The 18,066-nt window shown below is 31.6% G+C and overlaps 2 protein-coding genes across 3 annotated transcripts; both read right to left on the bottom strand.

Annotated features, from left to right (window-relative positions):
- Positions 1-5,861: 5,861 nt before the first annotated feature.
- Positions 5,862-7,352, bottom strand: LOC111214172 (basic blue protein). The gene is made up of 2 exons (XM_022716518.2): positions 7,002-7,352; positions 5,862-6,290 (listed from the first exon to the last, which is right to left on the bottom strand). The coding sequence occupies exons 1-2, from the start codon at positions 7,189-7,191 to the stop codon at positions 6,091-6,093; spliced, it is 390 nt and encodes a 129-aa protein (XP_022572239.1). The 5' UTR covers positions 7,192-7,352; the 3' UTR covers positions 5,862-6,090.
- A 489-nt stretch (positions 7,353-7,841) lies between these two features.
- Positions 7,842-11,865, bottom strand: LOC125580120 (sucrose transport protein SUC3-like). Of its 2 annotated transcripts, none has more exons than XM_048744110.1 (14): positions 11,284-11,865; positions 10,885-10,950; positions 10,596-10,694; positions 10,433-10,472; positions 10,254-10,338; positions 10,132-10,165; positions 9,903-10,002; positions 9,721-9,796; positions 9,179-9,469; positions 8,934-9,077; positions 8,599-8,829; positions 8,443-8,506; positions 8,300-8,343; positions 7,842-8,197 (listed from the first exon to the last, which is right to left on the bottom strand). In XM_048744110.1, the coding sequence occupies exons 3-14, from the start codon at positions 10,660-10,662 to the stop codon at positions 8,030-8,032; spliced, it is 1,344 nt and encodes a 447-aa protein (XP_048600067.1). In that variant the 5' UTR covers positions 10,663-10,694; positions 10,885-10,950; positions 11,284-11,865; the 3' UTR covers positions 7,842-8,029. The 2 variants fall into 2 exon arrangements, with proteins under 2 accessions (XP_048600067.1, XP_048600062.1); XM_048744105.1 differs by having other exon boundaries at positions 10,433-10,497.
- Positions 11,866-18,066: the final 6,201 nt, after the last annotated feature.

An 18,066-nucleotide genomic window follows, 5' to 3' on the forward strand; every position in this document is an offset into this window, starting at 1 on the left:
AGAACTTGATCATTCTAAAATCTGAATTAGAGATGTGAAAATGATTTGGAGATGTTGTTGAATTGCTTGGGATTCCTACAACCGTGTGGGCACCTCACTTTAGAAACTTGAACCCGACTTTTGTAAAACCCTAACTTTTTTTGTTTCTTTCTTTCATTTGTTTTCTAATCTTTTTTTACCTATATGGCTTTTTTTATTGTACTCTTTCGTGCACGCTCTCCCTATGTCCACAAGCTTATAGGTATCCGATGCCTATCTTAATCTTAGCATTGCTTGATTAAATTTCTGTTACTTGGGCCTTAATAATCATAATTATAGATCCAACTATATGTTTAGCTATGATCCAAATAACTAAGTGAGTGTCTTCTATATGTTTTAATATATATATATACTAGGTTAAGATCCGCGCTTTGCGCGGGATGAACATTATATATATATTATTTTATATATTATATGTTTATAACATATTATGAAATAATAAATATATATTGAATAATTAAAAAGTCATTATCTACTACTTATATAATTAAATTGGTGTTAACATATAAATAAATCTTATAAATCGAAAAAATATTTTTTCTATTTGATATGATATATAATTAAATTTAAATGATAGTAACATATATATGATATATTTTAATATTAATATTTATTAGATGATGCTTTTTGCTCATATTTGTTTTTTATCATTTGTATCTGTTATACCAAAAGTCTAAATTAGTGATAACAAAATTTTCACTGTGGAATTAATGGTTTAAGTAATTTATAATATTTTAAGAAATTCAGTTGTCAATATTTTTTCAAATTTTTATCAAAAAAATATTCAAAGTAAATTTCAAAATTAAGATATTTATGTATTTTTGTATGGCATATAGTTTAATTTAAAATGATACATATATTTATATATCTTTTATTTTTGATACTTATTAAATGAGACTTTCAACTTACATTATTTTTTAATTATTTGTATCATGTCATAACAAAAGTTTTAAATTATAGATCACAAAATTTGAATGTGAAATTTTTAACAGTTTTAGTAATTTATACTCGCTTTTAAAAATTCAAAATATAATATATAAATAATTTTTTTAATTTTTATTATATGGTTACTATGATTGTTTAATTTATTTTAATAGCTTAAAATTAAATAAATATAATTATAATACACACTCATTTTTATCAAATCTTTATTATTCAAAATCATTATTTGTCATATATACTTTAGCCACATTAGGCAATTCCGTAATCTTATTTAAGGAAATAATGAAGCACATTAATAATGTATTTATTGGGGTTTAATAAAAAGCTTATTATATATTTAGATGGACCAACTTATTTTCTAAGGATTCTAAGAATCATTCTAGTGATGACACGTGGCTACAAAAAAATGTTGCAATGTTTCTCAAATAATATATAGGGGATAATATAAAAATGATATAGGTTTTGGACCAAAATCAGACTACATGTAGAACACTAGCTGTCGTGTAATTTAAATTATCAGTGATCAATAAAAGCATGTCTAGCGAAAATTAATATATGATAAATTCACTAAAATACCATCAATTAATTTAATGTTTTCAATAACATATACTGAGTATAACATAATTTGAAAATCATAAGGAAAAATTAACATTGAGTTCAAAGTTTCTTTCATACTATTATTTTTATAATTTCAAATGTAAACATCTTAATGGATTAAAAAGACAAAAAAGTAGGATTATTTATACGACATAAGTGCATAGTTTAAGGTTAGTTGTCACTTGTCGGTTTAGACCGTTTGGCCAAAGAGTTGCGCCGCTAGTTAAATGTCGAATCAAAGGTAAACACTATGGTATCCAATATCCATTATCAAATTTATCTTTTGCTATGAATAAATATTATTAAAAAAAATATTGTTCAGATTCTTTTTTTCTGCATAGAAAAATATATCAAAATTGACGTCAACTTTATCCACATTGCCCAAGATGTACGAATGTGTACATGGCGGCATGGACATATGTAGATATTTATGTATAAAAAGGGTATATGTAATAAATTAAGTAATTGTAATACGTACGCAATGTGGCCATATATGCATGTGACTTGAAGCTTTAAACCTTGATAAATCTGCAAATATTTCTGTCTTTATCGAAAGTTGAGATGACCCTTTATTTTCTCTCCCTTTATCTCATTACGCGAATGAATTAATGGTAAACTGATATATAAGACTTCATCAATCAGGCATATATATATGTGTGTTCGCGCGCGCGCGCGTGTATGTGTGTGTGTGTATGTGTTAAGTTTTTGTATTAGAGATGATTAGTTTGATGCCTATTGATTCCTTTTGCAGGTTCCAGCTTAAGGTGGGCTCAGTCATTTTCTCTTCAAGTGTCTAGTGCAAAGTAACACATCTTTAGTTTTAGCATTAATCTAGTTCACTAGATTAGTCCTATTAAGTTCTACAAGCTTTTTTAACTTTTTTTGCAGCTTGTACAACCAAATTAGCTTCTTGAAGCTCTTTGTATTGCAAGTCTCACCACTTGTAATCACTTTCATTACTAGTTAATGTGGTTCAGTGAAGTCAGATAGTATAAAAAATGAAAATAATGAAATTTATGTGTTTCTATAAACGTAAGTATATGTATGCACAAAATGAAATAGAGTTCATTACGCAAAGACAAATGACACATATGTATTATAATCAAATAATATTGTAAAGAAAAGAAGAATGGTCAATGGAAATGGAGAAGACTGCCTCAGATTTGGTGAGAATGTGCCAGGCATCAAAGAAAAGGCTCACAAACAAACTCTAGTTTATATAGACCTATCTACTTAATTACTTCTATTCTCATTTAACAACTCTATCCATAGATCCAGATTAAATTTGGAATTCAATGGACGTTTTATTTCATCTTTATATGGTACTCCCTCGTTTTTTAATATAAATCGTTTTAGAATTGTGCACATAGATTAAGAAATTGTTAATCTTTTATATTTTCTAAATAAAAATATCATTAATTATTTACCTAACAACAAATCAATCAATAATAAAATAAAATGTAAATTATCATTGGTCATATATCATTAAGTGTTAATAAATTTTACATAAAAATTTCTCCAAAATAATATATATAAAAAAACGGAGGGAGTAAAACTTAAAAGACACTAGATGTAGACATAGTTAAAGTCTCATTAAGCTTTCCAAAAAAAAAAACTTAAAAGACATGGTAAACATGCAAGACATAACGCGTAGACTAGCTTCGATTTCGAACGACGATTTTTTAGTTTCGATTATGATTGCTTAAGTCAATATAGAAAGAAGTTTGGATTGTGGTTTCATATAGATAATGTTTCATCCGGTTAGTTTAACCATTTTAATCTGTTCTTATATGACCTAGCTAAGAGATTGTGGAATATAGATAATATTTTACTCATTCTATTTCAAAATATATAAAATTTTAGGATGAAATATAATTATTAAGAAACTTGTCTTTTATTTATAAAAATATCGTTAAAATATAAATTAAAAAATACTTAACCAATTACAAAACAGATTATAAAATATGATTAGTTACATAATTTTTGATAAAGTTAAAAAAACATATTGAAATATGAAAACATCATCTATTTTGAAATATCAAAATTCTTTAAAATATCATCTATTTTGAAATGAATGAATTAATATATAATGTGAGGTGGCACTCATTTAATATGCAGAGGGCATGACCCCAAAGCTTGAAGGGTGTGTTGGTCCTGTTGGAGTAGGACCAAACAGCAACATAAATTATAGTAATAGATTTTTTTCTGAAAATTATACTATCTTTAAATTTTGGCTGTCACATTATTGTCTGGTTATAATCATATACGACAAGATCATTAGCTGCAGACTCTCGCAGGCATGTTTCATATAAAAATAATTCACTCTATATTTACTGATTTACAGCAAGAGTTTTTATTTCACAATGCAATTAATGTAAAAACGATCTAACAAAAATGAGACATCTTAACTTTTTAATAAAACAAAAACCTCAAAATAATATTTAGCAAAAAAAAACCTCAAAATAATATAATACATTAGCTAAGTTAATGGGCCAGTAAACTATTCCTAACTGTGGGCTTATGCCATCAAAAACAAGTTTCGATTTTATGATTATTGGGCGTAGAAAAGTTAGTTGCTAATAGACTATCCGTTAGACTATATTAGACTATATTTACGAAGTGATTTTGTCGCATATTATTTCTACAATTAATTTCACAAAACTATGGCATAGCTACTAAAACTAATGACATGTTTTATAGCATACGACATGGACAATTGCATTTAATGTTAATTTATATTTTTGCTAAACTTTTTAAACTATGATAATAACTCATATATTACATTTAATATCAATTTATATTTTTGGAATTTTTTTTAGAATATGAGAATAACTCATAAATCATCATTAAAATAAATATATTCAAACATTATAAATTTTGAAATATAATTTAATTATATATTTTAAATTATAAAATTTTATTACTAAAATTTTCAAAAATGTATACAATTTTTTTAGAAAATTATAAAAATTTAATCGTAAAATTATTATTTTCTTATATATCTACAAATTTTATAAATATTGTTTAATTTTAATTTTTGGTAATCATGCAACTTTTACAAATTTATTTAATATATTTAATTAAAATAAATAGATAGAAAAATCTATCTAAGATAATAATTTCAATATATACATGCATATTCTTAAATATAATTTTTTATGTTTAATTAAATCAAATTTATATTAAAATATTGATGCAAAAAAAGAAAATTTTCAATATTAATAAAATTTTATTTTAAAATATAATTTACATTTATCTCTTAAAAAAATATTTTAAACTTGTTTACTGCACATGGTGCAGGAAGACACCTAGTATAATTTCATACTTTTTTTGTGATTAGTATATAATCCGAGAAGTTGAACCTTTAACGTCGCTGCAGCCGATTTTTTGTAAACATTTGGAAACTCAAAACCGTACCAAAAGACAAGGAATGAAGATTTACGATCGATGTATGATATGTGATAATTAAGAGGTGACAGTAGAACCATATCCTCTTACAATGTGACAGTGCAAGACAAAAGTGGGCAGTTTCGAATGTTCAAAGCTTCTTAGTTTGAAAAATGATACCATTTGATCAGGTTATCAAAACAAAAATCCATCCTGACTGGTTCCTCCATCCATGGACAATCTATTTTTTTTTATGGAATAATCCTAACTTCCTTCAGTTCAAGAACACTTATTTCGATAAGGTCGTTTTGGAAAAGCCTTCGAGGAAGTGAAACATTGATTGATAGCTTATCGAAAAAACAGAGATGGTTTGCAAAACACCTTTTGTTTGTTTGCAGTTTTTTCATATTTAATTTTCTTTGGTTTATGTAGCACCTTTAGATGTATATTTTCTGAAAATATATAAATATCGGAATATATTCGATATGAAACATATCCAGCTAAAAAAGAATATATCCAGCTTCTCTAGCTCATATCATTAGAAGTTATTAGCACGAAGTCATTTGATATTTGCACGTGTAAATGATCCAGAATCTTCTTGATCATTCTTTCTTTGTTCTTATCCAATTAGGATCTAGATCTTTTTTTTCTCTTTTTATTTAAGGACTTCTTGTATTCATGTAGAAATAACTAAGAAAAGAATCGGTTGACAAAAAAAAAAACTAAGAAAAGAATCATTCAGTTTATCATTGTTCTCTTGTTTATTTCCATGTTTCACATATATGAAAGAAGTCTATTTGAATTTACATCCTCCAAACTATCAAGCCAACTATGGTTCCTTGCAGATACAAGAAAACATCATATGTATTGCAGGTTAATTATTTTAATATGCAAACTTTTTTTTGGTTAATATATTAATATTTATTACCCTATTTTGGTGTTGACTTAATTTATAAAGAAAATCTAGTAACAGAAAAACAACATAGAAAACGAAACACACAACAACACCAAAGAAACAAACGGGAACACAACAACAATTAAGATGTAAACTTTCTTGGATACTTAAACAATTTTTTAGAACATAACAAAGTGAAGATCATAGTACTATTTTGATTGCATGATCGATCAAACGGCCGTGACTGCTATTTTCATAGCGGCTTCACAGTGGCCCGGAAAGTTGCAGATGAAGAAGTTTTGTCCTTTAGACAAAGTTATACGATCTTTCCCTGAAGTGTATGTTCTCGCACGTGCCGGCGTTTTGCAATTGTTGTACCCTCCACTATCTACCGCCACTACGTTGTGGATTCTCGGATTATAGTTAAACACTGCAACAAAATTTTGAAATAGTGAGTTTATTATTTAAATTTATTGCTTACTCTATGGCTCTTCCATATATCGGAACTTTAGTGTCCAAAAGCTATTAGGATTTTTTATTACAAAATTAATTACCATTAAAACTTCAATAAAGAAAAAAAATTACGCCAAAACACGATTTCGTTTGTGCGTGGGGATAGTATTGACCTAATTCCTAAGAATTTACTTGTGTAAATGGGTTTGATATGTGAATTTAAATATATAAAGATTACGTACAACTCTTAACTGTACGTTAAGCACTGATAATAATAAACAGATTAACTTTTAACTAATGGTATATATGTAAATCTGCAAGTTGATTGAAATATTTCTTCAGGTGAAAACATTTTCAACTCATCCACTCAAGGTTAAACCAAAATCCTAGTTACTTTTGTAAAACATTTCCATTGCATCCAACATTTCCAGTAGTTAATAGCTACTGGGTTAAACTTGAAAAGGTATGCACGACATAGTCAAGCAAACTATGATATATAAATAAACGGAAAAAATTGGTGAAAATTATTTGTCGCATATCTTGCACAAAAACACACTTACACATATCTAGATCTGGCAGCAGTGGTGGATATAAAGATTATAAAAACTTTAGGTGCTTGTGACCTATATTTGTAACAATATGATAGAATCTTGTGGAAGTTTAAGTATAAGATGTGAAGTATGTATACCTAAAACGTCACCAGCTTTAAAATGTTTGCCTGAAGGCCAACCCACAGCGTTGAAGGCCCAGCCGTTGGATTCGCCGACTGTGTAAGTCGCAGCTTGAACGTAGTCAGCTTGAAGAACCAACACTGAGACCAACATCAAAGCGACTATGGCTTGAGCGGACCATGATGCACTGCCTCTTCCCTTGGCCATCTTTAGAGAAAAAGAGAGAAAAAGATTGTAGATGATGAATGAGGGTGAATTGAAGTGAAGATGGGCAAGGGGTTTTAAAGAAGATGAAACTAAGGCATTCAATGTTTTGTTTGTTTTATTGAAGTGGGTGTCACAACAACCCACGCTATATGGTCATTTATTATTTTCTGGACACATTGTCTACGTAAATTGATTATAGTGTATAGACCAAAAACCAAAGTATCTTTTGTTTGGTTTATTTTTGTTTCACTATCGGAGATGTTTTTTTTTGGTTATGACTATAGTACATACATGTAGGTGAAACTAGTTTTGATTTTTTGGGTTATTTCTTTTTAAAATGTTTTGTTTTATATTATATCAAACTAAACTACGAACTTGTGTACAATGTCAACACGGAGACATTAGAGTGGCTATACTAGTAGTATATATTGCTTGTTTTATAATCTTTGTATATGAAAAAATAACAAAAAAAAGATCAACTAGTTGATGTTTGGTAAACAACGTATACAGTACAACATATATTGATTTAGAGGCTGGACTCTGGAGATTGGAATATGTTGCGTTTAAATTTTTATTTTAATATTAGAGGAAGGGAAACTCTCTTTTGAAGTAATTCAAGACAACGTAGTAATATATTTGAACCTTTCAAGTGATAGGAGAAAGGTGTTTGTAGATTTAGAGTCACATTGTTGTCTTTACACTATAACACAACCATATATATGTACAAAACGTCTATACGCCGAGGGAGGATAACATGGCCAAAAAAAAGAATCGAATGGAACTAAACCTGAATTTTAAGACTATATCGCCTGAAAAAGACTGTGACTCGGTTTAGATATTACCCGATATGGAAACCTGTAGACTTGAACGAACTAGATAGTGTAGGAAGGCTACGCAAAGCAATAACTCCAGCAGCAAAAGCAGCAACAGACGCCAAAACAAATGCCGGTAAGTTTCCTCCTCCAAACAATGCATCCCATGGACCCGCTCCAATCGATACTATCATCTGTTTACATACCAAAACCATTACTCAGTCACTTATTACAGGACTTGAGCAGCATTATGCAGAGATAATGGATTTGAGTGTAGTTTAGATTTGAGAACTTGCCTGGGGAATAACAATTGCAAGATTCAACACTCCTATAGCCAAACCTACATTGAGAACAAAAATTAAAGTGATGAAACCATTTGGGATTCTGCAATCTAACATTTAAGCACAAAGATAAGAATTATTGAATTTTTTTCACAGACCTTGACCGCCACCAGAATCAGCAGTGACTTCTGCAGTGACAGAGAAAGGGACACTGTATGTGATCTGCACAACATAAAAAAATATGGTTTTATCATCACATAGAAATGTTGCAGCAAAAAAAAAAAAGAAGAGGGTTTGGTTTAGACAAAACTTACAGCAAGAGGGAAACCAAGGAGTGCAAAGACGATTACGGCTGCGGTTCTCGTTGTTTCGTTAGGTAATATGTGTTCGTTTCCTTCAGAGTTATCCCTGAGAGACATCAAGCTAATTACAGCTGTTCCTGCCATGCAGGCAAATACAGTAAAGTTGCTCAGAGCCCATACAGCTCGTGCACCCATCCGCTGACACATTGGCTCAATCAAGAATGAGCTGAACCCAAGAACAACCTACGGAACCCAGAAAAATAATATTCAATAGCGAGCAAGTGACTGAAGTGCGCAGAGCAGTTTAGAATCTGTTAATAAACATGTATTAGTGTATCAATTCTTACGGAGTTTAGTAGCAAGCCAAATGCACCTTCCCGGACACCTTGACCGTAAAGTTTCACGAGCAAACTATCTCCCGTAGGATTCCCATGGTAAACTTCTCTTCCCATCCAATCTGTATCAAACAGAAAGAAGGGGAACCACGATAACTGCAAGCAAGAGAGCAACAATCAAAATATAAAAGGATCTAAGAACGGGAGACAGTATCGCAAAGGTGATAAATAGTCGTAATGCGTTCTTTGGTACTCACCCATGTCAGAGCCATGACTATAAGAACTGAGTGCATATCAGGAGGCAACTGCCTTAAACTGGTTAGCAAATTTACTAAAACAGATCCAGGGCTATCTATATAGGTCTCGTCTTGATGCTCATTGTTTGACTTTCCAAGCTGTACATCGGTATCACGTTCCACTCTTTCGTACTTGATCCCATTGGCAGTACCATTAGATTTTGAGTGCTCAAGCCCTGATGTGCGGGTGCTTGCCAACGGAATCTCTTCAGCGAAATAGATTGTGACAAGAGTGCATATAGTGAGAAAGACCTGGCAAAAATGGCAACTCTTAAGAATACAACAATATATTTAGAATTGCAAAAACAAGAACAAAAGCCACTGGGTGGATTAATATGGATTAAATTTTACTTTCAGAATCACCTCACAGATCAAGCAGAGATTCTATTGTAACTAATGATCCCCAAAAGGCCAAAAGTAATGACAGGGTTGATAAAGACCAGACAATTCCATTGCATTTGTAGAAAGCTTAGATGCGTTAGAAAAATAAACATAATGCTTACAACTGCAAGAAGAAAAGCAGCTTTGAGATTTCCACATGCAGCGCAACATGCTGTACTGGTTAGGAATGGGAACCATCTGCTCAGTAAAATTGCTAGGATCATTTAACAGCTGATGAAAAATGCTAAATTGCAAATGCGGAAAAAGTATACAAGTTTTTGAGAATGAAGATCTCGAGGATTACTCTTGCCATCGTCCGCTAGCACCAGCAGAAAACCCAAGGATATTCCCAATAGCCATCCACAAGCAGAACACAGCATTCGCAGTATTCCGCTGATCAGGACCTAAGGAAAGCGAGAGACATGGCATAAGTGTTTTTCTACAGAACTAGAAGCACATCAAATTCAATCTAGTTCTAGAATTTTCAATACAAATTATGATATGCTAAGTGTATGGAGGAATTAAATCATTACCTGATAGGTCAGCTAGAAGAGCACGAGCAGGTCCCTGAAACAAAAGCAGAAAACATCATTCCCTGGATATATTAGGTAATGACTAACAGTACACCATTCAACCTAGTAGATTAGATCTGAACCTGCACTGTGTTGTTTGCTAGGTCCAGCAGCCAAAACCCAATGATAAAGACAAAAGCCGCCCTGGTCCGTGTGCCTTTGAAAGTACTGCATTTACAGATACACAACAAATCATCAATCACTTTAGTTTTAAGCAATTCCTTACAAAACATGCCATAGGGCAAGGGAGTAGGAGAGCAACCTGCAATGTTCCTTTGTATCTCCTAAAAGATACCCAATGTCTGCAGAAAAGCCGATTATTATCACCTAAATTGCAATTGTTTGTTTAGCTTCTGTGGACCACAACGTGGCAATATCTAAAATAAAAATAAAAACCCAAAATCATATCTTATATTGCCCCTTACTGCTATTGAGATCATGAGTGATCCCACGAGAATAAACGGTCGTCTTCTTCCATACTTTGAAGTACATTTATCACTCCAAATACCAACACAAGGCTGGACCTATAAACCAACAAACAAATAATTACCAACATGAAACAGAAAAAAAAATTGTATGCCTAGATAAGAAAACTTGTTTCTGATCATATATTATTCACATTTTCAAATCCAGAGAGGGCCAAAAGTGCAGATCATCACTGAACACACTTGCTAAAATTTTAAAAGGAAATAAAAAAAAAGATTGCAAACTTACCACAAGGCCTGTAATAGGGCCGCAGAGCCAAATAAAAGAAGAAAAAGCGTGTGATATTCCAAGGGTCTGCACCAACCATGCAACACTGTTAGGTAAAAAAAAACTCAAAAGGTTCATCAGTAACAACAAGTTCCATGTCTACCTAAAACCATACCTACCCCACCTGATGCATAAATGACCAATCGAATACAATTCAGCTAGTCATAAAACATTGTGAATATACAACAATGTAGCCAAAGTCGGATGTCAAATAAAGCTGTTTATATACGCCGTTGACATTAACACGTAACTACTATTTCAATTCAATCCAATTCATATAAGAGTCAATAAGAGAAGCCAACTTAGCTATTAGACTTCGCCATAAAGTTACAGAAACCATATAAGAGTCATTCTCATCACCTGAATGTAAGGCGTGAGAAGAGAAAGCTGCAACGCCCAACCAAATTGAACACCCGCAGCAACCGTACAACTAAGCACCAACGTCACCAAGCTACAATCCTTCGCCACGGCTGCGCCATCAGAACGATTCAAAGGAGAAGAAGAAGCGCTATCGTTTTGATGCTTCGTCGACACCATCTCAACCTCAACATCCTTCCTCAGATTCCTATACGGCACCGAGATCGACACCGATTCACCACTCTTCCCCGCCATAGCTTCGCCGTACCGAAACTACAGAGATAGATCTCACATTCACCGCAAAAGATAAAAGCCAAATCACGAAGATCTAGCTCTCGTAGGGGAGAAAGAATCTGAGACGACGACGATTCGAGATCTAAGCAACGCGCAACGGTCTATTTCGAGCGGGTGAATCTTTTGTGGAATCGATTTGATCGGTTTTTCTGATTACGCGGAGTTGCAAAAGAAGATTCGTTTCGTAGAGACCGTTGATCTGTAAATGGACGGCGGAGATTTTATCTATTCGTCGTTTAGTATCAACCGGTCGTAGTCAAACTTCCTCGTTTTGGGATTAGCGTAATCGCCACCGTTGATTTGATTTGTACGGTTCTAAAGCGTTTGCTTATGTTGAAGAAAAAGCGGACGAAACTCGCCGTCACCGACACAGAATATAAGTCCAGTTTTAGAAAGGAAACGCTGTCGTTTAGTTAATGGGCCTTGGGCCCTGTAATTCCCGTAAGCTCAGCCGTTGTTGATTTTGAAATATCTAACTGTGTAGGTAGGTAGACCAAATTCAACTATTAAGCCCATTAAAGCCGATCATAGTTTACAGCATGCTGGCAAGCAAGAAAATGTATTTTTGGGATAAATGAACAAAAATAGAATTTTTTTTTTTTTTGAATAAAATGTTAAATTCGATTCAAAAGAAAATATACTTGTTTACAGCATTAGCTACTTTGTTATAACTTTTTAGCAACATATGATTTTTTAAAAAAAATTAAGACCCCACTTATACGATCCATGCTTGGAAAGCATTAGCCAGATTCTTGTTATGTGTCTTTAACGTCATTGTTCTGTTTTTTACTTGTCTATCAATGACCCTGAAGAGAGTCTCCTGCGGGCGTGGTTTCTCTCCATGCTTCCGAGAGTTACGTTCCCGCCATATCATGTAGAGAGTGGTCTGGAGCACGTATCGCGCAAGAAACATCTGAGTTTGAGATAGCTGAGACTGCGACATGAAGAGACTGATATTACTCCACACTTCAGTGTAATGAGTCCCCATGAGCTGACGCATGAGCCTGGACCATAAAGGCGAACTGTATGTACACCTGAAGAATAGGTGATCTCGAGTTTCAAGTTGCTGTTGACAGAGCACACATCTCCCATCAATTCCTTGATTCCACATTACCATTCGATTGCCCGTGGTAAGTCTATTATTCTGAGCGAGCCAAGAACAGAACCGGAATTTTGGTGTTGCGTAGCTAAACCAGAATCCCTTATACCAAGTCACATTTTCCCTCACTGGCCGTATGTGATACCAAAAATAGAATTTGTTCAAAAAAAAAAGGAACAAAAAAAGAATAATAATAATGTTAACGATGACATTACAAATACTATATTTACTCAATTTAATAGTGTATTTTGTTCTACCAATGTCACTATTTAAAAGAATATTTAATTTTCAACTACTGTAAACATGTTTTTGGGGATTCAATCAAACGGTAAACATGTTTGTATAACATAATATAGTATGCATATCATGCATATGTGTGTGAACGTGATGGATAGAATACGTACGAATGAAAGAAAACTACACAAGGGAAAAAGACAGAGACGTGTGCCTAACAAATGTATGATGTATTGGAAAAAAAATGCAACGAATATTATTGTGAAAATGAAAGCTATAGACACAATACTTACGTCTTTCTTTCTCCACCTCTCCTTGTCGCTCTCTTCTCCAGGTGTGCATGACCTCTTTTGCCCAATTTATTTTCTTTATGTCAAATGCACTTCTATGTTCTATCAGAAGTTCACAACCAATCCTTTTCACTGTCATTAACCCTATAAGTTTGAGGTCTGTTTAGCTGTTGAGGTGTTCCATTTTCATAAATATAAAATGACCATAAATAAATGTTATTGTACGTTCCATTCATATTTGGATATATATATATACTATTAGTTTCTTGTGTTACAGCTATGATGCATACAAACGGAGACGGACAGAAAAATTTATGGGAAATGTTAGGTTAAAATTTAAATTAATAACTTGTTTAAATATTTTGGAAGTAATGAGAAAAAAAAAACAGATTATTTTCACTCTGCAATCTCTATGTAGTTTTTTTTTTCTTCTTACGGTTCCGTTTCCAATATCCGATAGTAATGTTCAACGCCATTAGAGACTTATTGCATTTCTTTTTCGTTTTAGCAAACATTATAATTGTATCTTAGGCGTGTCTGGTTTTTTCTTTGAGGTCTTCTCAAGCGTGCTGGGTCAAACTTTACCATACATGCTTTTCAATATTCACATTCGTTTGTTCTTGTCATTTCTAAGAACCCATTTGCTCGACTAGATACATTGAAAATACTTTTCGAGTTTCAAGTTGATAGCTCGATTTAATTTCCTCTTTGGAATTATTTTCAAAAACTAACAACTAACTAAAGTATTATTTCTCTGTCTAAAAGTAAAAACTTATACACGATTGTATCGAATCGAAAACAAGATCAGGTTCACCTAGTTGCATCTTTGCATAATGGTACTTAGATTTCAGATTTTTGTTATTAGTCCATTCAAAAACTTTTCTATGTTTGACCGGTTGATCGTCTCCAGCGTCCACATATAATCAAAACTCATTTAAATCAATTTTCTCTTAACACTTTTTTTAATAGCAGGAGGTTTAAGAGCCGGAGTCGTAATCTCTCTCCCCTATATGTGAAATTATATCATGTAATATTAAAATTTGTCTCAGCGACCACTCGAACTATAAATTTTTAACAGTACATATTTTTCCAGTTCATTAACGATCTTATTAAACGTTTTTAATTCAAACTCTCACAATATTCTTGCATTACATAGTCAATCTCAGTTTGTAATTTCACAAACTTGAATTATTCAGGTTTGTATATAAACACACATGTTTTCCATAAAAAGATTTACAGAAAACTCAGTGTTTTCCACAAAAAGATTTACAGAAAACTCAGAGCTACTTAGCAGTAATAAGGGTGTTTTTCAAAACCAACCTATATTTTCAAGTCAAACCCAAAACCAACCCTTTTTTTTTTGTCAATACTATTCATCAATAAAATTTCCATACTATCCTTATGTTTTTGAATTATTCACAAAATTGCCATTTTTCTTTATTTTTTATTAATTTCGAAATTAACAAAAAACCAAATACATCCTAACCATTTCTTCTTATTTACAAAAATGCCATCATCATCAATTTTTCCAACCACCATGAACCACCATTTTTGAGCTCTAAAGCTCTAGAATTCAATTTTCAACCACTTTTTTTCTCATTCTAACCCAAAAAACTTCATTTCCTCTCATCTCCTCTACATTTCCATCTAAAAAAATCTCATAACTATCATTTTCATAATCACAAACTTCATATTTTCGAGTTTCTTCATTAGTGAATCGTTAAAGATGCTTCTTTTTGCTCATATTTGGAGTTTGGACGGTTGAAAAGGTTGGAAACGAGCTTTACACATGAAAAAGGTAACTATTTACATGGTTTTCGTTCTTTTTCAGATCTGTGTCGCGACGGTAGACTGTTTTGTATGTCTACGCCTCCGTGGAGACTTACGATGCAGTCTATTTGTCAACGCACGGGTTAGTTTTGCAATTGACCAGACAAATTTTTTTTCTAACGCAGACTTCCCCAGTAGTCTCCGTCTTTACCTTTGACAACAAAAATAAAACTTTCGGTAGACTTACTAAGACGTCTACCTAAAAGAGGTTAGTTTTTCATTTGACCGAACTTTTGACTTTTCAAAATAGACTTCAACGGAAGTCTACAAAATGTAGACTGCCAACGAAGTCTATAAAAGGTCAGTTTTGCATTTGACCAAAACTTTGACTTCGTGGAATAGGTTAGTTTTGTGTTTGACCAAAAAGTTTAAAAAGCAATCAAAAATTTATTAAATTGTAGACTTCATATGCAGTCTTCTTATCTTAAAAAAAAATGTAGACTGCGTATAAAGTCTACTTTTTTATTTTGGTCAAATGCAAAACCAACCCGTCGGATTTGAGAGTAGACTTCACAAGAAGTCTACACACCCGTAGACGTTCATTTCAATCTACTGATTTGAAGTCAAACTTGGTCAATTGCAAAACTAACCTCTTTCAAAAAAATTCAAACATGTAGACTGCATATGAAGTCTAGTTCTGAAAGTCAAATCTTGGATGAATTCTGGTCAATTGCAAAAAGTAACCTTTTAAATTGTAGACTGAAATGAAAGTCTACATGTACAAAATCACAACTTTTATTCAACTATAGAAAGCAACCCGTAAAATGGTCAATTGCAAAAACCAACCCAAAGAGTAGACCTATTTGACAGTCTACGTCTGTAAACTGAAAAGAACGTCTACATCTTCAGAGACTGAATATTAAGTCTGCATAGAAAAATCTATAAAAATGTGAATTTGTGTATTATTCATTAAATTTTTTCTAGTTTTTTTGTTTGACAGTGTGTGTTAGTTAATCCTAATGGGTTTGAGTGATTTTGAAAAGAATTTTTTTTATAATTATGAAGGTATAATTCATTTGATTTGACAATGTTGTTAGCTAATAATTGTAGACGTATTTGTAAGTCTTCGTTTATAGTTTTGCTAGTAAGGCTGAGCTTGTTTCAAAGCTGAAGTCGGTGACTGTGGAATATAAATTTACATTCTCAGCATATAAGACAACGAAAACTCTGTATGTGGCTAAGTGTCGTGTTCAAGGATGTGGTTGGAAACTTAGAGCGAGTGTGAAGCATGGGCCAAAGACATTTTGGGTGACAAAATATTCGAAAAGGATGAAGAATCGGAAAGGTTGAAGAATGTTCCTTGTGCATGATGGCTGTACACATGGTAAACTTCTTGAAATGACACAAGAAGATTATGATCTGGACAACAAAATTGAGAAGATGGTGCTAACCTATTCCTTACCAAACATCATTTAAAACAAATGACTCCGAATAGGAAAATACTCCTCTTATGCCTGTCACGAATAATCGACAAGTACGGAACTTGATCGAGTTATCTAAGACACACTTTGTACGCCTTTGTGTATCAAGCCTGCGCCAAATACACTAAATTTTTGGATTGACTATATGTTAGATAATAAGTGTAGACGTTTTTGTAAATCTACAAATGTAGACTGCAGTTGAAGTCTACGTCGTAAATTCTATTAAAAGTGTATTTGTGTATTATTCATCATATTTTTTCATGATTTAATTATTTTACAGTGTATGTTAGTAAAATTTTAATGGTCTTGGATGAATTTCACAATTTAATGTGTTATAATTATACACTTGATACTTATTGCAAATTGTTTTGATTAGTGTTATTCTTGAAAATTTTTGGGAAAATTTTGTATAGATTTTCTTCTTCTCACATGTGTGTTAGTTATTATTTTAGCTTATGGTGGTTTTACTTGTTTGGTTGGTTAGATCTTGTGAAAAAATTGATATCTAACAAAAAATTAATAATATCATACAAGTGAAAACAACTAAAAATGAATACAATGTTTATAGATTATGCATTAAAAAATTATTTAAAAATTAATATTTTATTATGAAAGTTATTACAGAGCAATATATTAAAAAGTATTCTTGAGTATGTTTGATTTTTCATAATCTTGATGCTTCAAATAAAGTCTTGGAAAAAGTACCTGCAAAATAAGATAGAGTTATGAGAAAAACATAAGATAAAAAATGAAATCATATTTTAGTAGACTTTTTATTAAGTCTACGTAAAGTTATTGTTTAGTAGACTTTAGTTGAAGTCTACACTAATGGAAAATTTTCATATCTAAAAGTGTGCATTTAGAAAATTTGAAAATACTTTGTTCTGGAAAATATTTCAAAAATGGTTTTTTGTCATCCTTGTAACAAAGCAAAAAGATAATGTATGAATCTATAAATTTAGTTCATTATAAACACAAAATATCTTATAATGAATATATGGAAAGCTTACATTTTTGGGAAGATGATTTGAAAACATTGGAACATAATACCTGCAAAATAAAATAAAATTATGAAAAATAAGATAAAAATTAAAATCATATTTGAGTAAACTTCTAATGAAATATGCTTAAAAGTCAAGGCTAGTAGACTTCATTTGAAGTCTACCAGCCGTAAGTTTTAAGTAGATTTCAAATGAAGTCTACTCTATAAAAAAAATAGATCTGAAAAATAAATACATTAAAAATATGAAATAAGTTTAAATCTAAAAAACTTTTAAAAATATGATTTAATAGACAAACTAGTTATAAATTAAAGACATATTAATATGAATTTTAATATGTAACTTTATTTGAATATAAATACTAGAACATATATTTTAAATCTATATATGTAAACCTTACATTTCTAGGAGGAGAAGAGAACAACTATGGAAGAAAATACCTGCAAAATAAGATAAAATTATTAAAAAACATAGAAAAAAAATTAAAGTCATATTTTTGTAGATTTCCAATGAAGTTTGCTTAAACTTTGTGGTTTAGTAAACTTCATATGAAGTCTGCAAGCTTTAGTAAACTTCTTTAGAAGTCTACACTGTCTGATAATTTTCAGATCTGAAAA

Source organism: Brassica napus, chromosome A2 (genome assembly GCF_020379485.1).
Source record: "Brassica napus cultivar Da-Ae chromosome A2, Da-Ae, whole genome shotgun sequence".
Classification (NCBI taxonomy): Eukaryota; Viridiplantae; Streptophyta; class Magnoliopsida; order Brassicales; family Brassicaceae; genus Brassica; species Brassica napus.